At 53.8% G+C, this 24,693-nt stretch overlaps 5 protein-coding genes across 5 annotated transcripts; 2 read left to right on the top strand and 3 right to left on the bottom strand.

The window, feature by feature from the left end:
* Positions 1-5,104: 5,104 nt before the first annotated feature.
* Positions 5,105-6,468, bottom strand: LRP88_06805 (ornithine-oxo-acid transaminase; the record flags this gene model as incomplete). The annotated part of the gene is made up of 2 exons (XM_083243342.1): positions 5,105-5,944; positions 5,998-6,468. The coding sequence occupies 2 exons, from the start codon at positions 6,466-6,468 to the stop codon at positions 5,105-5,107; spliced, it is 1,311 nt and encodes a 436-aa protein (XP_083100566.1).
* A 2,083-nt stretch (positions 6,469-8,551) lies between these two features.
* Positions 8,552-10,656, top strand: LRP88_06806 (protein GPI10; the record flags this gene model as incomplete). The annotated part of the gene is made up of 3 exons (XM_083243343.1): positions 8,552-8,764; positions 8,977-9,192; positions 9,256-10,656. The coding sequence occupies 3 exons, from the start codon at positions 8,552-8,554 to the stop codon at positions 10,654-10,656; spliced, it is 1,830 nt and encodes a 609-aa protein (XP_083100567.1).
* Positions 10,657-11,100: 444 nt separating this feature from the next.
* Positions 11,101-14,377, bottom strand: LRP88_06807 (Rho GTPase-activating protein; the record flags this gene model as incomplete). Its single annotated transcript, XM_083243344.1, has 3 exons — positions 11,101-13,769; positions 13,823-13,978; positions 14,236-14,377. The coding sequence occupies 3 exons, from the start codon at positions 14,375-14,377 to the stop codon at positions 11,101-11,103; spliced, it is 2,967 nt and encodes a 988-aa protein (XP_083100568.1).
* A 3,446-nt stretch (positions 14,378-17,823) lies between these two features.
* LRP88_06808 (protein transporter TIM9) lies at positions 17,824-18,223 on the top strand (the record flags this gene model as incomplete). The annotated part of the gene is made up of 3 exons (XM_083243345.1): positions 17,824-17,831; positions 17,906-17,975; positions 18,038-18,223. 3 exons carry the CDS (start codon positions 17,824-17,826, stop codon positions 18,221-18,223), a joined length of 264 nt encoding a protein of 87 aa, XP_083100569.1.
* A 608-nt stretch (positions 18,224-18,831) lies between these two features.
* LRP88_06809 (nucleoporin subcomplex protein binding to Pom34-domain-containing protein) lies at positions 18,832-24,479 on the bottom strand (the record flags this gene model as incomplete). Its single annotated transcript, XM_083243346.1, has 4 exons — positions 18,832-20,172; positions 20,222-23,362; positions 23,412-24,324; positions 24,409-24,479. 4 exons carry the CDS (start codon positions 24,477-24,479, stop codon positions 18,832-18,834), a joined length of 5,466 nt encoding a protein of 1,821 aa, XP_083100570.1.
* Positions 24,480-24,693: the final 214 nt, after the last annotated feature.

Raw genomic sequence — 24,693 nt, forward strand, 5'->3', positions numbered from 1 at the left:
CGACGGAAAAGAGAGTCGTCAAGAAGCAACGAGCAGAGGCGGTGACTCGGACGGTTGCTCTGATGGATGTTATCGTCCACGTCCACTTTCCAGAGAAGAGCTAGAGTCTAGAATTATGCAGGTCGATTATTCGTAGGGAGCCCAGGATGGATGGAGGGCTGGCCACTGCGCGGGCTGGCGCTGTATGCACTGTCGCTGCTGCTTGGGGGTTGCTGAAACGGGTTTGGGTTGTGTGCGAGAGACGACGGGTGGAGGGTTGCGTTGCGTCACACACATCCACGGGAGCGGCAACGGAGGCGGCGGTGTTAGAAGGGACGAAAGAGAGACAAGAGTTTAAAAGACAAGGGACCCGGTATGGGAGAGGAGAGGAAAGAGAAGAATCAAGGCTGACGAAGCTAAAAGAAAGTCAAGCCGATGGGTACCTGGACACAATAGACTCTGCACCCGCAGGCTGACAATCCGTGACTGAACTGAACTGAACTGAACTGAGCTGGAGCCAGCCGGGTTTCTAGAAGGGCGCATCAGGATGGGGATCCATAATGGGGCCCAGGGCTGGGATGGCGGCTTTGAATCGATTGACGGAGTGGACGCCTGCCCTGCCCTGCGGAAACAGAAACACAACGCGACACCAAAAGTAGCCCACGAGTACCTCTTTAGCGCGTCCACCCAAGGGAACTGCCGCAGGCGTCAGAGGGGTCCTGGGGCTGGCTGGCTGCCCGGGGGGGCGACTCAACCAGGGGGCACACCAGTCTGGCACATGGGGTGGGCCAGCAGCATCCAAGGTCACGACCCGGTAGACGGGTACTTGAGATTTGTGTGGGAACAAGACCCGGGGCATAAGTATCTGGGTCATGTATCCTGTCTAGCCTGCAACAGCCTGCCATCCATGACCCAGAGCTCCATCGCAATGGAAGGACTGGAAGGGGGTGGGAAGCTAGGACGCAGGCTCACGCAGGGGATCGTGGAGGTGGTGAACGGAGCCTCGAGATGGAGTACCAGTCCCCCAATGACTTTTGACGCCTGGTGACTTGTATTTTTTCTTCCCCCAAGGGAATGAAAGAGATTCTGTCGAATAGACGCAACTCTCTAAGCGAACAAAAGAACCAGCTCTGCGGGGGCCAGCCAAAAAGCAACTGGTATTGATCCCTTTTGATCGACCCCGTGATACACCCAAAGCAGGAGTGTCCCCCCCATCCATGCCATGCCCTCGGACTAGGATTCAAGGGCGACAAGAGCCGGAGCAGACAGACCAGGCCAGCAGCCTGGGGGAGGGGAGCGAACGAACGAGGAGAGTGAGTCAGTCAGTCAGCCAGCAATGACAGAAGCAGTCATGATGCGTGATAGGACGGGGCCTGCCAGAGCTAAACCACCTTGGTTCAGCTAAAGCCAGCACTTGCTCGTCGACATTGGATTGCGAGTACGTGGGTGCCTCGAGGGCAGTTGTTGCCTGACCTGGGGTAAAAAAGAGATGCCTTGTGATGGGGGTAAAGATGAATGATGATGCCTTGAGACATGGGCCTCAGGCATTTGTTTTTCCACTTTGCTCGCCCCTTATTCGAGAGTCAAAGTCACGGCATCCCGTCATCGGTCTTGAAGCCTCAGCTAGCCTTGTTTTATGACTTGACACGAGGGTTTCATTGGATTCCATCCGTCTGCCTCATGGCCTTGAGCTACAGTACAAGACAGGTACCGAGGTACCTTCGGCCCCACCACTCCGGTCACTGCACTCACGCGTCCACCTCTTCGTCCATCCAACCTAAGCTTAACCATTGTTGTGCTGTGTAAGAGGGAAAGCATCTTCCCCAGAAACACCCGTAGCGTAGGGTGGATGATGCCGGGTGCTTATCACGGTGACGATGCCAGCGTTATCAGTTCCCGGACTCTCGCTGCTATCGCCCAGCGACTTCCCCCTTATCACCACTGATCCGTCTCCAGCCCGGGTTGGCCAGGTTTCTCCCCATGGGCGCCATGGCCCGCTACGGCGCTACCTGCCACGAGGTACGACAAACCGCGCCGCCAAACCAGACCAGGCCAGGGTGGGAAACATGATCGCCGCCGATAGAAAAAAGATAGGACAAGCCCCGGCCCGGGGGACAGAACACATGCCGGGACTTGTCTTGTTTGTTGACGGAAGAGCAAAAGAGTGAGTTTGACGGGCATTTTCCCTGTTTACCGCTCCCCGGAGATAGCTCGCTGTACTTGCTCGTCACGGAAACGGCATTCGACCGACCGACGGGTGATGGCCAAGCCCCAAAGATGGCGAAACTTGCTGGAGACGAGATGGCGTCAGCAGACGCTCACCCGCTCGCAATCACGCACCCACCGCTGATGGCATTCTCGGGATCGGAAACCCGTACTCGCCATTGTCTACCCCATGGCCTGACGGGTCCGAACCAAAAACAGATCCAGACGGCAATCAATCTGTGTCTCGTTATCATGCCCTGGGCGCATGTTACCCCATCCATGCGCTTTGGCTGTGCTCCAGCCGAGAGCCCTGCAGCTGCCGGTTCCTATTTGGGGAATCCGCTGGGACAAGAAGTGCTGTAGGACTTTGCTCGACCACGGCGCGCGAGAAGCGTGAATCGTCTCTTTTTGTCCGTCTGAAGAGGATGGGTGGGCAGCCTTGCCGGTCAGCAATTGGACGGCTAGAATGGAGATATCGATGATAGCATCCAATCCACCCACACATCCATCGCAGAAGGGTGAGACACTCACTCCATCAGCAATAGATGTACAGGGGCAGATCCAACCAGAGGCTTATCACGCCAGCAGGGCGAGAGAGTGTGCAAGAGAGGTCGTGATCTGATGGCGGTATTCTGTTATTGGGTTCACAGAAACTCGCCGTGTCAAGAAAGCCAAGATCCCGTCATCATTCAGCCCGGCTTCGTCATTGCCCGCCCTGATCGTCATCATCATGCCCCTGTTTCTGGCTCTGCCACGGGGTCGTTGGGACGCCGCATCGGCTGCTAGACGCCGCTAGGCAGAGGCGTGTTGCCTCGTCAACTTAAAGAGGGTAGAAATCACGATGGGTTGATAAAGGTGCTGCGCTGCGCGCTGTGCTGCCTGCGTGGGTGCCCGCGGATTTACCCTCTTGTCTCCTCAATGCACCTATCCGTGGATGGGTATTTGCTTGGCCTGTAGTGCAACGAGTATCATCTGCCTTACCTGCTTACAGTAGGTCTTCAGAGGTGCCCCAGTTCTCGATCTGATCTACAGGATGCAATCGCCTAGGCTTATTCTCTTATCTCTGGCTCTCGTGTCCTTCCTTTATCGATTCCACCTACATAGGTAGCGGCGGTTCAGCAACCTCCAACAAACGTCCCATCACGATATCTCGTCCCCGCCTTTCACAGCCATCTACAGACAACCACCCATCATCATCATCCTCCCTCGTGTTCCCCCCACGCTGCTCCTCACACCCAATACACAATATGCCACCTCAAAAAACCAAACCAAACACAAGGGACCAACGGCCCCAGACTCCATTGACCACTCACGCTGCCTCATGTCGCCCATCACCTGATGAAGGCCGCGGTGCCTGACCGAGACGCCCAGCACACGTGCATCTACTGGCGACAGCTCGTCCACGCTTCGACGCTAAAGAGGCTGCTTTTTCTCAAATCAAAAAGAGGACGTGCATCGGGGCGTCCTTGACTCGCTTCTGCTCCATTCTCGAGCCTTGGGGCTTCTTTTTTATCTCCGCTGCACATCACCACGGGGTCTCAGATGCCAAGATGGCGTCACTCTCTGAGCCCGTTTCAGCAAAGCCCCCATCATAAATGCCTCTCCTACGCTTTATTCCCGCCATGGTGCAAAGACGGTTCTCTTCCTTCGTTAGGGTCCTGGGTGTAACATACGATTGTAAGAGCAACCACGACACCTAAAACTATCCCCATTACTGGCGCCAGTTTGCCTGCCGTCAATGGCCTCATTGCCCACCTCCTGTCGTAAATGACATGCGTAGCCAAAATCCCCCCCGTCCGTTTGTAGGACCGTCTTCCATGTAGTATTCTTCAGGTAACCCCAAGGCGCTACATCGGAGTGTCACCTTGTCCATCATATGAGGCCCTCAACCTCTCAAACCCCCTCTCCAGATACACGCACATGTCTCCTTCTTTCCCATACGCCGCATGCCACGCGTTCGTCCCCAACCAAACTGGAACCGAGATATACAGTGCATGAAATTATGGCTGCTCACACTCACACACTTCTAACCCTGCATCTTTTTTGTCACAGGGAAAAAGTTAGCCCCACCATTCGTAGGAGCCGGAGACCCGAGGAATGCACGCCCTTGTGTCTGTGGTCGAATCGGTGGGCGCTTCTGCCCGGACCTCTCGGATGCCGTGGATTCGGGGGGCCCGTATCGCCGTGTTTCAAGGGCCCACCGATCCGGCGTCCGGCTGCGGGGCCCATTCTCCTTCCATCTCGGGACACTGTGAGACATGATGTTTTTGGCGTCGTTGAAAGTGTAATTGATTGTAGGGTTGTGAATCATCAATTGTCGGCTTGACGCGAACCTGATCCCGAGACAAAGGGTAGTAGTAGTCCTGGAGCTTAGTGAGGTGTCTTGGTGCTACCTAGACATGTAACCTGGATGATGGTTTCACAATGTGCATATTCATCAAGTTGGCTACTCATTATACTACCTATCAAGGTACATTCAAAGCTTGTTTAATAATGTAGTTTGTCATGAAGAGTCCTAGATGGCAGGGTAACATTTAGATCGACACAGAACCTCATCTCAATGATAGAGGAAGCCTCTTGAACACTCCGGTAGAATCTTCACAATCAAGTCATGACACAAACAACTTAGGAGAATAACTGCATTTTATTTCATCGCGGGCTATCCAACCTGTACAAGGCCAATCGGCCGACTATGGAACTCCCGTTAAAACGCCTTCCCAGAGCATCACTGATGCTGGTATCTGGTATCTATGCATGCAATTCATGTTCTCGTCCTCATTCGCTTTTTCCCCCTTTGCATCATATGCCTGGATGCCTATGCCCAAAATGTAAAACACAAAGTTCTTTTTTCTTTTTTCTTTCCAATGAGCTCGCGCTCGGATGCGTCTGATCTTTGGTCCTTTTTTCTTCTTTTCTTCGTTTAGTGACCAGCGGCCTTCTCGACGGTGGGAAGCTCCTTGATGGCCTCGGCGATGATGTCGAGACCCTTGCGGAGCTCCTCCTCGGTGATGACCAGAGGAGGGGCGAAGCGGATGATGTCGCCGTGAGTAGGCTTGGCAAGAAGACCCTTGCTCTTGAGGAGCAGGCAGAGGTCCCAGGCAGTTCGGCCATTAGCAGCCTCTTCATCAATGACGACAGCATTCAGGAGACCCTTTCCTCGGATAATCTTGAGGATGGGGGTGTTGAGGGCCTTGAGGCCGTCACGGAAGATCTGACCAAGCTTCTCAGCCTTGGCAGTGAGGTCCTCCTCCTCCATGATCTCGAGGGCGCGGATGGACACGGCGCAGCCCAGGGGGTTGCCTCCGTAGGTGGAGCCGTGGGTGCCGGGCTCGACGACGAGCATGATCTCCTTGCTGCTGAGGACGCAGCTCACGGGGTAGAGACCGCCAGAGATGGCCTTGCCGAGGGTGACGAGGTCGGGCTTGATGTTGGCCCACTGAGAGCAGAGCATGCGGCCAGTTCGGCCGATACCTGTCTGGATCTCGTCGCAGATGAAGAGGACGTTGTGCTTGGTGCAGAGAGCCTGGACCTGCTCGAGGTAGCCCTCGTCGGGGACGACGACACCAGCCTCACCCTGGATGGGCTCGCAGATGAAAGCGGCGGTCTCCTTGCCGTGTGCCTCAAGAACCTCCTCGAGATCGGCAATGTTGTTGTATCGGATGGGCTTGCCAGTGCTGGGGTTGAAAGCGCCAATGTTGGGGACATAGGGGCCGTAGTTGGCCTTGGACTCGGGGTCGACGGAGAGAGTAATGGCGGTCATCTGGGCATCTTGTTAGTTCTCTATCCTGGTTTCTAAAAGATCAATTGACTTACGGTTCGGCCGTGGAAGTTCTCGGAAGCACCAAAGATCCAGGCCTTCTCCTGAGGAACGCCCTTGACCTTGTAAGCCCACTTGCGGGCAATCTTGATGGCGGTCTCAACAGCCTCAGCACCAGTGCACATGGGCAGGACCATGTCGTAGCCAAAGACGTCGCGGACCTTCTCGGCCCACTTGGGGAAGACATCGTTGTAGAAGGCGCGCGAGCTGAGGGTCAGACGGCTGGCCTGGTCGGCGAGGGCCTTGACGAGCTCGGGGTGGCAGTGGCCCTGGTTGACGGCACTGTAGGCAGAGAGGAAGTCATAGTAGTGGCGGCCCTCGGGGTCCCAGACGTTGATGCCCTCGGCGCGGGAGAAGACGACGGGGAGAGGGTGGTAGTTGTGGGCGGCGTACTCCTCCTCAATGGCAATGGCCTTCTCGGTGGAAGAGGCGTGGAAGCGAGAGACAGTACCGTTGGTCTGAGACATGGTTGCGGTGTTGGAGTTGATGCGATATGTGGTGTATGGTCTCTTCTGAAGAGACGAGAGCAAAGGTCAAGAGTTGAGCGAAAGAATGAAGGTCAAGGTTCAGTTCGCTTGCTTGTTGAGTCTAGAGAAGAATGAAGAGAAAGAAAAAGGCTGAATCAAGGCGGGAATGTCGAGGCTCTTTAAGGACGGAAGCGGCGAGCGGAACGGAGGCGGAGGCGACGAAAAAAACACAATCCAAGGTCAGCAGATCCAAGATTCTAACCTCCTGTTAGGTAATTATTACTGCAGAAGCCCGAGGCCGACGATTGTGAGTCTATACACTATACCCCTAAGTGCAAGTGGGAAGAGCCAACAAGCGTCGGGTGCGGGCGCATTCGCCCATGTAGGTTGCAAAGGAATTGATTGTTTGACAGGGGGGGGGAGGGCAAGCTCGGCGGAATCCAGGCGGGATGGGATGCCGCCGGCGGCCGGAGGAGACGAGAAGCATCAAAAGAGATGGATAACTATGTCATGATGGAGGGTCTGTCTGACTCGGATAAGAGTCTAAGTGGAGGGTTCTCATCTGTTTCCGTCGTGCTTTGACAGTGTAACGCGTCTAGACTCTTCTTGCCCTGACATATTTGTCTCGCGGCAAACAAAACCTACCGCGTTCGGTCTGCGGTGTAGATTTTTCGACAGGTCGTCGATCCGGCACAAGAGGCTCTGCCTGATGACAGCAGAATCTGGGGTGAGAGGGGGGGGATGATGGAGGAGGGAGGGGGGGCCACTTGACAAGGGTGCAATGTGCTGCCATGCCATGTCATGCAAGCTTGGAGGAGAAGCTAAATTGAATGGTGGCCAATCGAGGGACGGATATTACGAGGAGCCATGATTTGGCAGTTGGAGATTGACTTTGACATTGAGTAGAGACAGATGAATAGTAACGAGCTATTCAAAAAAGAATTCCTCTTGAGACTCAAGACTCTCTGCAAAGGCAATGCCATAGATACCAATCCCATGTCGTCATGGCTCACCCACAACCAACAAACCAACATTCCCTCTTCCCTCTGCAACGATATCCCTGACCAATCAGGCCATTTCCCAGCTTGGGCGAGCCTCATCTGAGATCAGATGGGAACACCGCTCACTCTTCCGCCCTTCCGCCGCCCAGCTCCACAGATAGGGACGCACCCAATAGCTGAACGACTTGTTCCGCCCTTTGCCGCCCTTTCCGCCAGAAATCCTCTTAACTCCGCCGATGCCGCCGGCACCCCCGCATCCGTGGAACGGCAGACGAACACCGTCGTCGTATCCGAGTATCTTGACCGCTACTGTCATAGTCTTATCTCGGTCTCAATCGCGAATGTCTACCAGATGAAATGTACCAAGACTTTTGAATACATTCAAGTTGAGGTCCCAAAGGGGGAATTCAACCAAATCTTCTAGAACAAGCACTCTCCTTAAGAAAACATAGTAGTTCATCGACTAGGCGTAGAGTTGATCAACTCCAACTCCATCCACAAGTGGCCCACAGAACTGTGGCACAACCCAAACTTCAAACAACCACCTCACGGTTTTACGTACGATGCCGCCGGCGGCCATTTCTACAAAACTCGATTACGTACCGAATTGGTGATCGAAGCTGAACATGTTTTTGGGTGAATTTTTTTTCTCTTGCGGCGATTAGATTGCCCATACTTTTAGAAGACTGGGGAATGCTCTTGATGATCAGCCGATTTTGGCCATGATGACGCTTGCCCAGATCTTGGGAGTGTAGGACATGGTGAGAGATACGTTACTGGTGGTCAGACTGTCGAGCGATCTTTTCAATTTCCAACTGAATCTTACACTTAATTCTGACTGCAAGTTACACTAATACCAGCATGCCTTGCTATTCCAGCATATACAGATGTCCTGTGTGTGGTCGTTGGTGGTAGTTGTGGTGTGCCACACCTGTGGCTGGTGAAACCCACCTCGCATCTCTCCGACAACACATGACGATCAACAACCAACCAATCAGCACCGACGTCACATCCTCAAGATGGAAACAGACCAGCTGTCTCCAACCAAGCGATTGAAGCAGCACCAACAGTAGCAGCCCATCATGCCTTCAATACAAGCAACACCACCACCGTCATCTCTGGATCGCGCTCGAAATCAGAGGAACCGTCCTGTATTCCTGCGTGATATATTCGTCATCCGTCTCATCAATGCTTGGTGGATCGCCACCTTTTTTCAGCCTGATGAGTTCTTTCAGTCTCTTGAGCCGGCTTGGGATCTGGCTTTTGGTCCCCGGAGTGGTGCTTGGCTAACATGGGTATGTTTATTTCTCGGGTCATGACTCTATACTGTCATCTCATGATCCTGAACTTGATCTATCATGACTTTGCTTTGGTTGAGCTGCATCACTCACTCTGTCACTTACACCATCAACTCATGCTCGCTCATGAGCCAATCCCTTAATCTTCACGCCCTATATCCTGATCTTCGACATGCACCTCATTATGAAATTCTTCTAACCCTTCATAGGAATGGCAACATCAACTTCGATCCTCCCTCCATCCCGCCCTCTTCGCCGGCGCATACCTCGCCGCCGACTTCATCGCGAGCCATATCCTTCCCATGGGCATCCTCCGGGCCGCCATCCTTGTTGCAGCTCCTCGCACTCTCCAAGCTGGCATCGCCGCCCTAGGTGACTGGTACACCTGGCAACTTGCCGTGTCCATCTACGGCGACAACAGCAACGTCTCCTTCTTTGCTGCAAGTTTCCTCTCCTTTCTTGAAAGCATCGTACTGACACGCCCTTAGCTCTTCCTTCAGCTCTTTAACCCCTGGCAATGGTACTGCTCCACCCGTACCTTTTCAAACTCCCTCGAGATGACACTCACTGTCATGGCTCTGTACTATTGGCCCTGGGAACTCCTCGGCGCTGCGCAGACGACAAAGGAGAACCCCAAGCCAGCCCCCGTTCTCCGTAACCTCTGGTCTCTCCGCGCATCTCTCTGCCTTGCCGCCTTTGCTGTTATTCTCCGCCCGACAAACCTCCTCATCTGGGCTACTATCGCGCTAGTCGCTCTCACTAGGATCTCTCTCCAAGGGTCGTCACCTCTGAAGCCCTCTACCGTGCTCGTCTTGCTGCGCGAGGCCATCTTGTGCGGTTCTCTTGTCCTTGTCGTCTCCATCACTTCGGACCGCCTCTACTTTGGCTTCTGGACGTTCCCCCCTTACAACTTTCTCTACTTTAACCTTTCCAAGTCCCTTGCCGTCTTCTATGGCCGGAACCCCTGGCACTACTACCTCCTTCAGGGACTTCCCCTTATCTGCACCACCAGTCTCCCATTTGCGCTCCTCGCTCTCTACAAGCCAAGTGCCCCCGCCGTCTCAGTGAGCCAGCTCAACACTCTCAAGACCCTGGCGTATACCGTCTTCACCACTATCGGCGCGCTCTCAGTCATCTCCCACAAGGAGGTCCGCTTCATCTATCCTCTTCTCCCAGCGCTCAGCATTCTCGCCGCTCCATATGCCGCCTCCTTCTTCACCTCGCAGCCCGCTCCCACTACCAACAACCCCCATCCTCGCCCTCAAATCCGCAACAAGTCCTACCTCCTCGCCGCCCTGGGCGTCAACATCTTCCTTGCCGGCTACCTCTCCTTCCTACACCAGCCTGCTCCTCTCAACGTCCTCTCGTACCTCCGCCATGAGTACGAGCGCATTCATCCAGACTCGGTAAAGCTCGCTCAAACCACACGCTTCTCCTCGCCCCCAGATGAAGAGGAGGAGCTCTTTGCCCTCTTCCTCATGCCTTGCCACTCTACGCCCTGGCGCTCACACCTTGTGTACCCTGGCCTACGCGCCTACGCCCTCACATGCGAACCCCCCTTGCATACTCAGCCGAATACCCCTGAACGAGAAAACTACCGCGACGAGGCCGACCGCTTTTATGACAACCCCATTCCTTTCCTCGCAACGGAACTGTTCAGCCCGGCCAAGCCCCTCTCTGTGCCTCGCTACATCGTCGGCTTTGAGGGTGTCGAGCCTTGGCTAGATGAATTCATCAAGACACCAGAGGCGCAGGCTCTCGGGTTGTCCAAGATTCGTCGTGTTTGGGGAGGCTTCAACGGCTTCTTCAATGAGGATTGGCGACGTGCGGGCAAGATAATTGTTTGGGACACGGGAGTATATGACAACGCGCCACCTGAAAAGGCGTAAAAGGAGATATCAAGGCATGCTCATATAGCTTCCTCGTACTAATATTGGCTGTATTTCACAAGAAGATCACACGTTGGCTATGCCATACACTTCACCAAGCTCAACACATCAACGATATCATCATTGTTGAATAATCCGAATATTTCTTTTATAACGACCCATACTCCTTTAAATTGTAACTCCTCCACCCGCTTAAACGAAAATAAGACTCACCTCACACCGGGCTACATTACACACATGTAATCGACTATAAGGGTGGCAGAAAGGGCAGACACGAGTCCTGTCGATGAACCCGCCGCCCGCATGTCGTCCTCCGTCATCATCGTCCCGTCCAGTTCCTACTCCTTCCTCCCCCGTGACAAATTCATAAAGTGGTATCACTCCCATAGCTCCCCGCCTCGCCTCGACTCCTTTTCCAGCCTAGATTGAAATGTCGCCTCCCTACTATTGCTCCTGTTTCGTTGGCTCCGACTGTGGTTGTGGAGGCTGTGCCTCCGGTGACTGCGGTGACTGCGGTTGCTCCGACTGAGCTGGGGGTGGCGCAGGCGGTTGCTCAGACACTTGAACTGGCTTCTCTTCCGGCTTCTTTTCCTGTTGCTGTTCAGGCTGGGGCTGGGGCTGGGGCTGGGGCACATCTTGAGGTTCCTTCTGCTGTGGTGACTGAGGAGCCGGAGCTGCAGCTGGTGCCGAAATTGGGGCTGGAGCAGGGGCGGGAGCTGGTGCCGGAGCTGGAGCAGAGGTCTGGGTTACTGTCTGCTGAGGTGCAGGCGGTGGGACGGGCTGCTGCTGGTGAGGCTGGGGCTGTTGTTGAACCTGAGACTCGGGCTGCGGCTTGGGCTGATGCTGAGCCTGGTATTGCTGCGGGGCTGGAGGCTTAGGTTGGGCCTGAATTTGCGACGGCCGGGGCTGCTGCTGAGGAACTTGGTTCACCAAAGTGATGGTGGCTGGTTGAGCAACAGGGGCTGCACCGGGAGCCGGAGCAAACGTCGGGCCAACAGCTGCGGCAATAGTTGAAGCAACGGCTGGAGCTCCAGTTGCGGCTGCAAGGGAAGCATGCTGTACCGGGGGGCTAGAAGCCTGCTTCTCGCCCTCCTTGGGCCCGTCTCGCTTGATGTCCAAACTCTTCCCACGGGGTGCGAAGCTTGTCGCGCTCAAGTTGCTACGATCAGCGGGAGGAGACTTATTCCTCCTCGCATCGGCGCTCTCCTTTGCCTCGCGATACTTGTTCCTGATCCATCCTATGGGACCCTTAGAATCGTTGTCCCGACCTGAATCAAAACTGCTGTGTGCATCACCAAGCATGACGGGTCGGTCGGAACTCTCGCTTTTCCGGGGTCGATGGCTTGAGCTTGAGATCGACAGGTTGCTCACGTCAGCGTTCTCATTCAGTCCGAGAACCATGCGTGGCGAGGTCAGCCCAGAGGGTGTCGAGGCGCCATTGTCAGCATTCTTACTTCTCGACAATCGCCATCGCTTCTTCTTTTCTTTCTCGGCCTGTTCAATGGTGGTGATGGACTGCTCATCGAGAACCTGGTCTATATCCGACCCCTCATTGAAAGACGAGTGCAGGGATGTCGGTGGCGACTTCTTCGATTTCAACGTGTTGTCGGGATGAAGACTTTGATTCGAAGATGCCTGAGATGCCCTTGGAGTGTGTTCTGAGGAGACATCGCTCTTCTGCTGCACCAGAGAGGCTGGAGGAGTGAGCTGAGTCTCTTGAGGATGTTGTTGCCCATGGAGTCGATCTTGTTGCTGCTCGAGGTGTTCACGATGCCTCTCTTCTTGAATCGGCGCTGGTGGCTGCGATTGCGGTTGTTGTGACAACACATGTTGCTCCTGTTCGTGTTGTTGCGGATGTTCCATGGGATTGGGTAGCTCGAAGTTAGGGGAGGTTGCGGTTTGGTGGGTATACGACAACGAAGCATTGGAGCTATGCGCGCTTGGGTTCAGGCTGCCAGGTATCCGCTTCTTCTTCAGCTTGTTAGGCTGCCTGCCACTGCTATCTGACGGCAATCCTCGGAAGATGCTAGGCAGATTTCGCTCTTTAGTGGGTGTAGGAGCCTCTTGGGGCACCTCGAGTAGCCTCTCTTGGCTGCGGCCTGTCACCGGAGCTCGGGTAGGTGTGAGATGTCCACTACCACTAATATCGGTTGAACGCGTTGACTGGGGAGATTGATCAACACTCTCAGCGGCATTCAACTGCGTCAAGGGTTCCAAGTGAGCTGGAGAGCGAGGACTAGAGCCATCTTGTCTCTGGAAACGCCCGCCAGCCAATGCTGGCGACTTCTTGGATGGAACCGTGTTACTTCTGGCCAGACCACCTGTCGTTGGGGTCGCTGTCAGGGCAGGGCTGTTGGGAGTCGAAGTTCCGTCGTTCCTTGAGTTCCTTGACGATACGGATCGATTCCTTCGGAGTTTTCCATCTCGTCGCACGCTGGCTGCACCGGCACTTGCGTTAGATGCAGATCGGTCCAAGCTGGAGCTTCGGTTCTGGTTGGGGGTGAGGGGTGCGCTAGGAGTGCCAGATTCCACCTCTTTCTTGGTCTTCTCATCAGCAGCAGTACCCTGCATGCCAATGAGAAAGTGATCCTGATTCTCAATCAAGAAAATGATGACACACTGGTTCAGTCGATACTCCTCGGGAGCCATGGCATGATTTGGGTGAGACAGCATACCAGGCTGAAAGATGGCAGCGAGATTCTGCGAGTTCATGCGATTCTCATCTGCCTTGGCAGCAAAAACAGCAAGAAGATCAAGGATGTAGAGGAGTAACTGTCTGTTCAAGGGTGGCAGCTCGGTGATGAGCCGCTGGTACCTCTCGATAGCAGCCTTTTCGTTGAAGTTGTCGACGAACTGAGGACCTTCCAGGTCGCCAACAGCCTGTTTCGTTGCGCCTCGGAGGGGGTCGCGGAACTTTTCGTAGAGATCGAGCGGAACAACAGGTTCGGGGAGGTCGTTGAGATATCGCCGTAGGACGTTTGCGGCATCGTGAACTGTGTAACCATCCCAGACGAGACCCTTGCCGTATCTATCGGGGGAATCGAAGATTGTTTTGAGCTCCTTTATTCTCTTTTCCGAGCCGCTCAGACGAAAGATACCCTCAATACCAGTGGCTGGCGATAGTGTCAGCAAGATCCTTTAAGGTAAGCCCACCATATCCACCTACCCTTCTCTTTGAGAAAGACGCCACACTTTGCGACGACTATGGGAACATAGCCGTAAATGTAACTCTTCCCATTTTCGTCGATGAGGGAGATAGCGACGTTGGCATATGTTATGCTTTGCCGTAGAGGCACACCAAAGATGCCTTGTGATCGGGTTTCTGAATGCTCAAGTTAGACACCAAGCGAATGAGGCGAGGAGCGTGTGCGCGTTCGGCGGTTCCTGGATTCAGAAGATCACATCGCTTGATGCAAGCGACTAGATCAATCATGAAGAGCATCACCAAAGATGTTTGGTATAGCTAGACTTGGCGCAACATCGCGGGGAGTGAAACCAAGACGGTGGATCGAATTGGGATGACACGACCGGGAGCTAGACGAGGTTGCGCAAAAGGTAATGGGATAGGAGGAAGCATACCCTGGGGATCCTGGTGCTTTGAGGGCAGCTTGAAACCCTTCCACCATGACTTGAGATCGCGTCTGTTCGGAGGCGATGTGGCATTATTGATCTGAAGCTGCGGCTGGTTGGCCTGGTTCGGGTTGGGTGCGGCGGACGTCATGACGAACGGCTGCGCGTACGAAGGAGGACGAGAAGGACGGCGAAGAGGAGGAGAAGAGCGATGACGCTACAGCTGGGCCGGCCCAGTTGCCTGAGTCACGATGGCCCCTCGATCTCAGTCGAGGGCACGGCGACGAGGATAAGCGCTTGGCGGTGACCCGTCGACGGCGTTGGAGGGGGGCCGAGTCGAGTCGGGCCGTCAGGGAGGACGTCGAGGTCGATGTCGATTGCACGGAATGATGCGAGACTGCAAGTCAGGAAGCTGGAAGCCAGAAGCCCAGAGCAGAGCAGAGCTGGAGCTCAAACGAGGGAGTCGAGGACGACTCTGTGGGCGCCAGTTGAGGGATCGGTCGATGATTGGCAGCGTCAAGGGCGTCAGAGCGGTAGGCAAGGCGTTAGGGCGTCAAGGCTGGGCTGGGCTACCACCTTTGGCTTGGGGTGGGTGAGGCACGGGCTGCGGAAAGAGAGGAGCCGGGACAAACGCGCGCAGAGCGGGACGATGGGCGGTGGAGAGGGCGACACGGGCGTGTATAGAGGCTAAAGTAGCTGAAGCTGACGAGAGCGCTGATTATCGTTCAAGTCGATGGTTGTCGCGCGATAGAGGAGCAGCTCGCGGCATGGAGAGCGAGAGAGGGAGTAAGATTAAAGAATTGTGAGGCGGGGGACTCGGGGCAGGGAGCTCCAGCAGCAGTAGTCCAGCCGTAGGAGTACCTGAGCTGTCCGTAGGTACCTGGACCTTTAGGTGGTAGAGAGTCCGGGGGGTGGGATAAGGCTTTAGCAGAGCGAGCGACTCTAATAAGCAGTGGAGGAACCCGAGGGGGCAGTCAAGGGATGGAGACGGGAATTATTGACAGCGAGAGTAACTCTTCTGCACAGCCAAGTTTGTTTCCGTAGGTAGAAAAGGTTGGTTGCAAGGCCAAAGAGGCTGGGTTGAGCTGAGCTGGGCAACGAGGGAAGAGATGGATTGGACCCAACGGGATGGAGGGCAATGAATGATGTAGGTACCGCCCGTCAGCGAGCAGGGCCTCAGGTGTCGGGCGATGATGGATGTCAGGCCAGCAAGCAAGCAGCAAGCAAATGTAAGTGTGGGCGGGGGTCAGACACGAGGTACCTGTTGACAGGGCCGGTTTACGCTGAAGCAGAGGGTACCACTTGTCGAGAAAGCGAATGAGCGATGTGATGGAACGAAGGGACAAACAGCAGCAGCTGAACAAGAAGAGGGGGAAGAAGAAAAAAGAAAAAAAAAGGTGAGAATCAAAAGTGGATGCAGCAGCTCAGGCATTTGAAGCCTCCATCCCCTCCCCGGCAAAGCTGACCTCTCCTTCCAGTGGAGGTTTAGTTTAGCTGGATGTGCCCTGGGCTGCTGCCCAGATGAGGCTTTCTGACTGTGTGCATGGCAGGCAGTCAAGGGAAGTGGGCGGCGGGGTTTCCGCTGCTGAGGTGCATTTACAGTTACTGGGCGCCGCGAGCTTTCGAACCCCACGGCCAAGGAATCCAGCCTCACGCGTGCCTGGGCGGAATTGATGAACCCGAGACTCTTGTCACATTACGAGTAGAGGATGCACATTACGTGGAAGGGCTGCCGTGCTGGGCCGGACAGGTAGAAGTTGGCGATGGCCTCCGTGTATCTGCGGGAGTATCCTATGATACCAATGTTGATATTGACAATGGATCCAATGCACATCCTGGGAGGCCGCAAACGTTCACCCTACCCAAATCCAATGCAACAACCCAAAGGTCCCAATTAGTGGATCCCGCTCCTACCTACAGTAGCGCCCAGGACCAGAATGCGAGTGGTCGTGGACCATGGAGATTGCCAGGATCCAACCTTGGAACTCCCGCCGTAGGGCAGAGTCATGATTGATGGGACCCCCACAGCGGGCGAGGTACCTACAAGCACATCGTACACTGAGATGAGAGATGAGAGCTGCGTCTGTTGGATACGATACGGGAATCGCTTGCGAGATTTCAAGATTTGGCAAGAGATTGACAAAGCATCTCCTCATCAGGACATTGCCCCCTGGTTGCTCGAGCTGAAACCACTACTGCAACCCAGCTCTGTAGCTATACGAACACATCCATCTGCTGCGTGGCCGAAAAAAACCTGGTTTATGTTACGGTGAGGGAAAACAGAAAGAAGAAGCCCTGGAGGGCTTTGTTAATTTTAGCCCATCTGCAGGGCCTCGTCTTGGTCGCAGCCCATATCGACGCCATTTCATTTCGACTCGATCAGCACCTCATCCTGGGTGGACCAGGATCCAGGGTCCCCCAGCCAGACCAAGGTTTCCCCTCGAGGCTTGCTTTGCTTTTGTGCAACGAGAGTTGAAAGTTATGGAATATGGGGATAAGAGATGTGAAAATGGGTATAAACCGTAAGCTTACACCCGTTCACATAACCCATGCTTCCTCGTGGTTATCAGGTTCTCCAGAGTACAGACTAACAGACGATCATTCATCATGGATCCCACATCCAAGGGACCTCCCCCTCCAAGTTTCCAAAATTGGACATTGGACTCCTCACGGACTGTTTGCGGGATGCAGTATCACACGTCAGTCGTCCCCCCCTCCCCCTCCTCCAAACATGCCATCCATCCCATCTACCAATGCCAGCTTCGACGACGTTGCCCGCTAGCTCGCCCATCAAACACGAGTTCTCGTCCACTACCGAGCCGCAACTGCCATCATCAGACCGGGAACCCTGCCGATCAGTGTTTCATCTTTTTGTGCCTTTTTGCAAGTCGAGAACACCAGAATAGTAATCCGTCATGCTTATCAATGCTGTCCCGGGCCGCTGGTTCTGATGACTCAAGTATGGGTATTCAATGTGTGGCGCACCAGAAGAAACAAGAGCCCAGATCTTCGGTGTGAGCAAGAATAATCAGGAAAGGATGAAACAACGCATTCCACAGTAGGAAATAATCATCAATCTCTGATTTCATAACTAGGGACCATTTCGTTTCATTCCTTTCATGAAATCAACTCTTCAGTATTGCCATGGATGTGGTCCTTTTCCCCGTTACACAGCGTTTTACGAGGCTCCGGCCAGTAACGGAGGAAGCTTTACTTCAAGACATGCACATCAGAGTACAGCATTGCATCTAGAAAGTTCATCGCATGCATGATGTAGCCCAAGAGTGATGCAGTACCTGACTTGGTCTAATATTCACAAGAAATTATCCCCGAGAAATTCGTAGCACAATTGTCTTGAACGAAGCTGTGCCTGTCTGTCTACCCAGGTACGTGACGTATGACGGTGTGGTTGGCTGAATCTGGGGTAAAACGATAATGCGATCCCGCCGATAAGGCTCCAAACTGCCCGAGTCCCGAGCTTATCTCTAGCCCGTGGATGGCGGCGGACTTCAAAATTTCCATCTCCATCGACGACGACAACGACGACAACATCCCAGAACCCACCATAGCCACGCATCCCCCCCTCCGACCGCCACAATGGATATGTTCGTCTCAATTCCTCAAAGTCACAGTCTCGGCTGTCGAAAAACAATGCTGATCAGGGCTTCCCTCACGACAGGTTAACCGCCGCCGAGCAGCGCACTCTTGAGCAGCGCATGCAGAAGCGCCAGGTCAAGGAGTTTATGGGCGTATGTTTTATATATCTACAACATCTTAGATCCAGAAGAAGCTGACATATCCGCCAACCTAGGCTTTCGGTGGTCTCGTTGAGCACTGCTTCATGTCCTGCGTCGACGACTTCACCTCCAAGGCCATCTCGTCCAGGGAGAGCGGCTGTATCAACCGCTGCGTCCAAAAGTGGATGGCCTCCCAGCAGCGCATTAGCGACCGCTTCCAGGAGCACAACGCCCAGCTCACGGCCCAGATGAACAAGTAAACGGCAAAAAGACGATGGTCGAGCATGGATGAGGGGAGACTTTTAAAGAATTGACGTGTGTATGACTATGGATCGACTGGGGGAAAAGATGCAGGAAAATTCTGGCTGTGGCTGGCTATATGGCGTCAGATATCTGGAGCAGGCGATTTTTCCATGATGCCAAAGGGAGGACGCTGCCATCTAGAGTGGTGAGCCAACGCATGGCATGCTCTTGTCGCACCAACACCGAGCTGTACTTGTATATTATCCTGGGTTATAGAAAGGAGATCTTCCTCCTTGCTCGGGTTGGGAATCAATAACCCCGTTTCTACTCAGCTAACGAATAATGCCGCCATCCATTCAGTTGATATCAAGATCACTGAGGTCAATCTGGGTTGAAAAAAAATATGACATCATTAAAAACTCAGCCAATCCTCCATGGCAACGCTTTTCTCGTCTTTCATCGAGTAAGGTAGATACGAAAACAATATTTCTCGCATGTCTTTCCACAACGCATTTGGCCCATTTCCAACGCCCTTGACCTATGATACTAGTACTTTACATCACCATGAACAATCGTTCTTGTCCTCCTCTAGCCTCTTGTCCTCAAGTCCAAGTCATCCCCTTATTCAACCCTCTGCTTCATCGCTGAGCACGTCTCGGATAGCATCCAGTTGAGCCACTGCCTTCTCTTCCAAGAGACTGTCGTATGTGCCCGTGATTGACTTCATGCCACGCCAATCAATCTCTCGCTGGCCCAATGGCATGAGTCTCTCCTTCAAGAGTTTCTTTGTGCTGAGCCAAAAGTCCACGTTTTCCAACAGAGTAGCTGAATCCCACTCAACATCGGGAATGTCGCGGATATTGTTGACCCGGAGAGCAGCAAGCACCTTGGTAAGAAGTGCCAACGAGTGCACTTCCGAGATAGCCACCAACGTCAGGTAATGCGGTGATGCTCTTGATTGTGTACGGCTCGCGCCAGGCGCCTCAAAGCGGTCCACGCTTGACTCCAGCAGATGAGGGAACTGGTTGAGCACATATACGATTTCGGGGGCGACTGTAGCGCCCAAAGCCGTCAGCAAGTTCAGCATCAAGGGTAAAAGTCCCTTGGACCAGATGCCGAAGCAGCGTTGTACCACAGGAGAATCCGAGTAAGGGGAGAGGTTGGATTTCAGCATGAACTTAGTCAAGTTGGCTGATAGGATGTTGCTCAGAATTCCGTCACACGCCATCTGCTCGGCAATCAATGGTAGCGCTGAAAGCTCGAGGAGGAAGATCATGCTGAGCTCGCCATAGATGGGGTCGCCTTGGTCTGCCAATCTATCCGCCCACGAATACAAAGATGTGGCGGCGTGGAGAGCCCGGTGCTCCGACATGATGTTGAGAACCTGGGTTTGTGATTGGTCCATGTTCGGCAGACTCAGGCAAGCTTGCAGGATAGCCGTCAACAGAGCAAGGTCTTCGGGTGCCACCGTCGCCTCGTTGTCGTGGATCAGGCTGACCAATGCGCGGAAGCCCCTTCCAACGACACGGTCGAGGATGTTCAGGACAGTTTGCATTACAGCCACCGTAGTTCCCTCAAACGCATCGTGAGTGTCTCCCCCCTTGGTTCCCGTGGTATGATAAGCACGGAGTGTGACAAAGAGCGCCTTCAGCAAGGTCCGGTAGTATGAAATCGAGTCCGGCCCAAAAGGTTCTTCAACTCCATTGACTGTGCCAACTAGAGTCGATAGAAGCTGGTTAATGTCCTTGACTGGTATGGAAGATTTGACAAGACGCTGGATCAGAACCAACGCAAGGTTGGCACGAGACTCGACAAGCTTGAGGAAGATGCTTTCGGGTCCAGGGACCCCTTGGTTCGCATTCAGACACTGCTGTGCAACCTGCAGCATCTGTTTCGCAACCATGTCATTGTCAGGAAGGCATGTGCTAAGCTCCACAAGAAGGAATTCCCAGGCATGGAAAAGGGCCTAGCAGTCGAGTTAGTTGTATCACGAATTGGGCACCACATATACTTACAAGTTGAGCATCGACTAGTGACAGGTTTGTGTTTGCACGCTCCATCTCCGCCTTGAAGCCATCGTCCTTGCGGCCCTTCCAACCAGGATCAAACCTGAGCATCTCATCGGCACGCTCCAGGTCGTAATAGTAACTCTTGCCCAGCTCTCGCGGCTCCAGCGAGGTTCGCTTAAAGTCGGCCACTGGGCAGCCAGAGTATTTGTTGGAGAAGTTCTTGGCAAAGTTGTTGTGGAGAGACTTGTTGTAGCCGGCAACTTCAACTCCGTCGCGTAGGTAATAGTCGAGATCACTAACCAGACTCTTTGCTAGGGCGCCAGAATTACCCAGGTGGCGCGAATGGTAAAGCTGCATGGCAAAAGTCTCGGCAATGTAGGCGGCCAATCTTGCCTCGAAGCTAGCAAGGACGGCGTCCGTCTTGACGGTGACACTGGATGGCTTCAGGTCGCGAACATATGCTCGTAGGCCATCCAGATAAGCCGTGTCCTTTTGGAGTGTGAAGACAGTCCAGGGCCAGAAGTTCTGAGCCGAAGCTACAAAGTCGAGGACGACAATGGATTCGTTCACGTCGAGCTCCTTCAATTTTCCAAGCCGTGCAAGTGCTGTCGCAAACACAGAGTCGGAGGAGATCTCCGTCTTCTTGTTGTCCTTTTTCATTGCCTCTCTCGGCGTCTGACCCGTGAGAAGACAGTTAGACATCCACTGTTGTCGGTTTCTCAAGATAGCCGAAAAGAACTTCCAAGTGGCTTTAACGTCTTTGGTCAACTCAAATGGCTTGCCCAAAGTCGCAAGAAGCTGCAAGAATGACTTGGAGATTTGGGGACCAAGATATCCGAGAAGCGACGGGGGCTCGTTTGACGCCTTGCCTGCGTTCACCACCAGGGACTCCAGCAGCCACATAGTCGGTCGTCGGAAATGATCAGACGCTGCGCATAGGCGCGCAAGCAGGGTAGAACTCTTAAAGAGGTAAGACTCGATCATGCTCGATGACTGTTCGAGATAGTTGGCAACCCGCAAGAGTGTTGCCGAGAATTCCAAAACGGAGCTGAGTTGAGACTGGATCATGTCCGTACGTCTGGGGTAAAGCGTGCTATCAGTCGACGTGAAGGCTGCAACAAGAGAAGAGAGCAGAGGCTGGAACCTCAGCGACCCTGTGGAAGGGGAGATGAAGGAATCCAGAACATAGGTAGCAGCAGGTCGGAGGCAAGAAGTTAAGTTCTCAGAGCTCGAAGAATCGCCGAGGCTATAGCTGTGCAAGATCACCTTGTGTAGCACAGGCACAACATCTCGGAGAATTGAGGAGCGGCAAGCGTCAGAGGCGAATCTCCAAGTAGATGTGTTCTCAAAGATGTCAACTCCTGCCTGGGCGATCGAATAGCTAACCTTGGATAGCACCTTGTCAGCAGTGCCAAGCCAGGGGTTGAGGTCCGTCTTCTTCCTGCCCATAGTCTGGATACCAGCTCGGCGTTGAATAGCAGATGTCAATGCGGTATCGATCATATTAGAGAACAGTCGAAGGCAGGATGACAGGAAGTCAAACCTCTCCTGAACGAGATCCAGGCTTCCGATGATCTTGGTGAGCTTGCCAGCCCTAGATTCGGAGCTCAGCAACTCGCACCGGGAAAGGTAAGACCATACTCGACTGGGATAGACAGGCAGAATGGCGTCCAGGAATTGGATACAGGAGTTGAGGATGGCCACAACTACATCCTCGCTCTCCGCCAAGTCAACCTGCATGTAGTAGTCCATCGTTTCGCAAACGACCGTCAGGAGGTCTCTGCCACTTCCTGCATCAATGTGCTTCTTTGCTTCGAGCAGGATGTCGTTCTCAGAAGACACCAGGGCTTCAGTGGAACCCTCCCTCGTAGCATTCAAATAATCCATACGGATCAGGGTTGCGAACAGAGCAATGACCTCGGCGGTTTCATCCGGCTGGAGCATGCCAAGTTCAGATTGATAGCCCTCTTTCATGAGGCTAATCTCAAGCCGTCGGCCCAAGAGTGAAATAGTCGAGTGAGGGTACTCCATCGAGACAACTCGGCCAGTATCAGTAACAAATCGTCCGTAGGTTCCTGCGGGTATCCGGTATGCGTCATCCTCGATCCGCCTTCCGCGCCAAGATGGCGATAGAGAGATGAGGGGAATGTCCTGGAGCAGGCAGAAAGCATTGGTATTCTCGTCTTCTTGCACCAGCTCATATTCCTGGAAGGATTCGGGGAGTACGAATGTGAGAGTCGGGGTGACACGGAGAAGGTTGAGAATCAGCTGAGATCGCTCACTGTCTTGAAGACTAGTGGCGCTGGCCAATGTTCGGCAGAGGGCAATGAAGGGGAGGAATTCGTAGGGGTATCTGTCGAGTGCTTGCTGGAAGAAGAACTCGAGCGCAAGGTCGTCGTTGAGCATCGATGCAAGTATATCCTGCTTTTCCGAGAGGTTCTCGTGGTTTGAAAGATCCCAATAACTGCGGCCGGCGCCAAGCACGGAGAGCAACGAGCTCACAGGCTCAGACTGGTAGCCAATGACGGGGTATGATACTTTCAGAAGCTCCAAAAAGACATTCCGAATGCGAGAGCTGAGCAAAGGTGTCATGCTGCCTTCGTCTGAAGGGCCCAAGCCTGAAGTCATGGTTGAGATGACATCAAAGACACGGCCTCGAGCTGTGACAGTCGATGCAAGCTGCTCAACCACAACCAGGTCCTTGGAGGAGGTTGAATTCTCAAGAAAGCTGTCAAACTTGGACGACTCGATTGAGAAGATGCTGCCCGCCGAATTGCGCCTTGCAATTGGGCGAATGACACCACCAGCCTCAAAGGTTTCTCGGGCATTTTGTTGGAGGAGATTGTCTCGCTTCTCTGTCCTACTCTGGTAGGAGACATTCATGCGGTGCAAAAGGAGGGTCCAAGCGAAAATAACAGGTGAGGCGCTCTCGCAATCGGCTTCAGCTGCATTCATGACACTCTTGTGAACTTGCTCGAGAACATCGGAGGAGAGCAGATACGTGTCATAGGTGGTATCGGCTTGAGTAGCATCCTCCTCTCTCTCGGAAAGGTAAGTCAAAGATCTGGCGGGCTTGAGCAAGATTAGGGACACAGCAACTGATAGTGTCTTGAGGGGCAACACCAAGGGGGCGATGCTCTCGTGTATCTGTACCAAAATTAGAACTGTTTCTCAAGGAGGGTTGGCTCACACAAACCGGTTGGACGGCGTCAAAAAACCGATAGACTTCCATCAAAGTAAACCATTGGTTAACCGCGCTGGATGGCGCAAAGTCGCCGCCAAAGCTGTCGACGATTTGAAAGACCACAGACAGAGCGTGGACAGCCTCAGTGAGAAGCGTCCTCAGCCAGTCCAATTCCACGTCTTCGGTCACCCATTTCTCGTCCGTCACAGAACTCAGTCCAGACTCAATGAGCTTCATTGCATCCGTCAAGACTTGAAGATAGGTCGGCAGCAGTGGTTCCGCATCGTCCCGCGCAGGCAACTTGAGTCGAAAGGTTTTGGCCAAGTCAAGGTTAACATTGGCAAATGTCGGCAACCGTTCGTACAACTTGATCGAGTTGGCGTAGTCCGCAGACATCATGAAATACCGGCGCTCGGAGAGATAGATGTTAAACAGCCGTCGCTGCCTCGTCTCGGGCTTCTCAAACTCGGTCCAGATCTCATCTGCGTCCAGGGCAGACGCTGAGCCTAAATCCAACAAAAATGCCGATCCTTGACCATTATAAAGTCCAGCAGCCTCTTGTAGATTTGTAGCATCCTGAGATGAAAGCGGTCCCATGAGGTGGCTAGCAGGACGGGACTGGTACTCGACAACAACTATGCGCAGGGCCGCGACCAAGTTGATCTTGGCGTTCTTGCTGAGCCATGTTGCATCCTTCTTGATCGAATCGATGTCGAATCGGCCGTCCGGGCTCGCAGGCACATGGATCGGTGCAGTCTTGGTGTCGAAATCTTTGCTGGTGGCATCGTTCGGCGGTGCGAAGGTGCTGGCTGGATCGTCCAGGAGGCGGTGGACATAATCGTCGCTCAAAAACTGAATAACGGCCGAACTGGCTGTTCGCTGGCCAGAGCTATCAGAAAGCGCAGTGGCGATGAGCTTCCAAGAGCTGGGTGGGAGGTCAGCGGCATGTTTATTGACATTCTCATAGGCAGCAAATAGACGGCTGCAAAGAAAGAAAGATGGAACTTACAGAAGCACCCGCTCCCCGGTCAGACATTGCTCCAGGGAGGGAAAATAGATGCGATCAGCCACCGACGCCATTGCAGAGAGCGTCAAAAAGGCGACAGTGGCATGCGATGCTGCATCACCTAGAAAATGGGGTGAGATGCGAAGTTTGGTGGTTGTTGACGCGCCTGATCGCGATGAAGCTTGCACCTGGGGCTGGGCGAGACAAGGTCAACTTTTTGGGAGAGCTCCAGAGCTGAGACGCCGGAGTTCAGCCGATTTTCTAGTGGCGCCTGGCTATCGGAGCTCA

This window comes from Fusarium phalaenopsidis (genome assembly GCF_050370095.1).
Source record: "Fusarium phalaenopsidis strain FUZ10S chromosome Unknown contig_32298, whole genome shotgun sequence".
Classification (NCBI taxonomy): Eukaryota; Fungi; Ascomycota; class Sordariomycetes; order Hypocreales; family Nectriaceae; genus Fusarium; species Fusarium phalaenopsidis.